Source organism: Rhagoletis pomonella, unplaced genomic scaffold, assembly GCF_013731165.1.
Source record: "Rhagoletis pomonella isolate Grant_MI unplaced genomic scaffold, Rhpom_1.0 Rhpom_scaffold_00005, whole genome shotgun sequence".
NCBI classification, from domain to species: domain Eukaryota; kingdom Metazoa; phylum Arthropoda; class Insecta; order Diptera; family Tephritidae; genus Rhagoletis; species Rhagoletis pomonella.
In genome coordinates, this window is record NW_023458559.1 from 12,900,911 (window position 1) to 12,902,963 (window position 2,053).

The 2,053-nt window shown below is 47.1% G+C and overlaps 1 protein-coding gene across 1 annotated transcript; it reads right to left on the reverse strand.

Moving 5' to 3' along the window:
- Positions 1 to 237: 237 nt before the first annotated feature.
- On the reverse strand, positions 238 to 1,581 carry LOC118740003. The gene has a single exon (XM_036471504.1). The coding sequence runs from the start codon at positions 1,579 to 1,581 to the stop codon at positions 238 to 240; it is 1,344 nt and encodes a 447-aa protein (XP_036327397.1).
- Positions 1,582 to 2,053: the final 472 nt, after the last annotated feature.

Below are 2,053 nucleotides of genomic sequence, written 5' to 3' on the forward strand. Positions count from 1 at the left end.
ATGCTCCATCCTTCGCTAAAATGATCGGGTGCCGTTGATTAAATGACAACTCTGCTCTCTGTAAGCGACCACCGACTCGAAGTATCTGTTTTTCGTCCAAGAAGGGATTCAGGGACTTTAGCTTACTTGTGGAACTTATGCTGGAATGAGATCTGAACGAATTAATATCTGATAGGTACACATTACCTTGTGACTGTCGAATGTGAACCTCAAGGGCCCATGCCCTCTCCTCTGTGGTCAGCGGATCGCCTCGGTGACCTCGGAATGCAGGTAAGATCGCCGTAGACGTGCCGTAGTGTTAAGCAGTCTATTCAGACGGCTAAACTTTTCCACCAAAGGAATTCGTCTGCCACCGAATGTCGTGCGCAATAATCCACATGTCGCATCCACATGTCGCACGGTCACCAAGCTGCGAGGGGGGCGGCTCTCCAACGTTGCTGTCTGTTGTTCTTCGTCAGTCAAAGCAGGCAACTCGGTGCTACGGTTGAAACAAGTGTACATAATTGGTGGACCAGTCCACCAGAGTGGATGATCTTCAAGCGCCGTTGGTGGAATGCCACGACTGGCGCAGTCTGCTGGGTTGTGTTCACTTCGGATGTGTCGCCAACACTTCACTTCAGAATGAGTTTGTATGATTGCCACACGGTTGGCTACATACGGCTTTAGTACGGTCGGTGCTTTCTGGATCCAGTGGAGGACAATGGTCGAATCACTCCAATACATACAACCTGCGCTGTCCAGTCGCAAGGCGTGACAAATCTCTTCCATTGTCATAGCGAGTAGTCGTGCTGCACTGAGTTCCATTCGTGGAATTGTAGTACTCTTACTGGGTCCTACCCTTGTTTTGGCCGCAACCAGGGATACGCGTACCTCACCCTCTGGATCTTCGATGCGCACATAGACGACCGCAGCGTAAGCTTTGCTGCTGGCGTCACAGAAGCCGTGAAAGTTTACCGTGGACGTCTTGGTCATGCCCAACCAATGCAACACCCGAATACTGAAAAGCTGGTACAAACCATTCCGAAATGTTAACCATTCATCTCGTAAATCGCCTGGTAATGGTGTATCCCATGGCAGCTCTGCCTTCCAAAGCATCTGGATAAAAATCTTGGCCCATACGATCACCGGCGACAATAATCCCGATGGGTCGTATAATCGTGCGACATCGCTTAGTACGTTGCGTTTAGTAGGAATTGCATCGAGCACCGGCAACCGTACTTTGTAAAATAAAGTGTCATTATTAGGGTTCCAGTGCAAGCCCAGTACAGTGGTATCAGAATTACTCGGAAACGACTCGGTGCTGGCAACTGATGCATCCGCAAGTGCCGTCAAGGTCAGCGTGCAATTGGAGTTCCACTTACCCAAAACGAAATGGCCTTGGCGCAGGATCTTGTCGACATTACGAGCACGCTCGATTGCCTCTGTAGTAGTATTTACACTATCCAAGTAATCATCGACGTAAAAGTTTGAGAGTATGCTCTCCTTGGCCTCAACTGCCCGGTTGATATTGTGGATAACTGAAAAGTTATCACTGGCGCACTGTCGCAATGCGCGAATAGCGTTGTACGGTCCACAAGCCATACCGTAGGTGACCGTGTTTAGGCCCATACCTAAATATGCTGCACCACCCTAATGTGCGGTAAATAATTTTGTATCTGAGTGCACACACACATATATAAGATACAGCTAACATTCCAGCCATTAACAATATGCCCCGCCGTACGGTAACTGAGTTGAGGGGAAACTCAACGAAGGTTACTGTTCGGCGGGCTCAAACCTGTTTTCGTTTATTGGCACTCCTTCACTTCCTAGAAGACCAGCAGAGCGACTGCCAGCCACCACACCACGTCAGCAAGGTAATTTCATTAAGCTATTAGCAAAATTTATAGTTAAATTCACTCTGTTTTATTAAATATTTTGTCTCAACAAATAAAGCAAACATTTGTTATTATTGTTAACCATTAAATACTAAAACGCTTTTTTTTTTTATACCCGAGCGCACTTGTGCACAAGGGTATATTAATTTTGTTCACATAACGGTTGTTTGTAACAG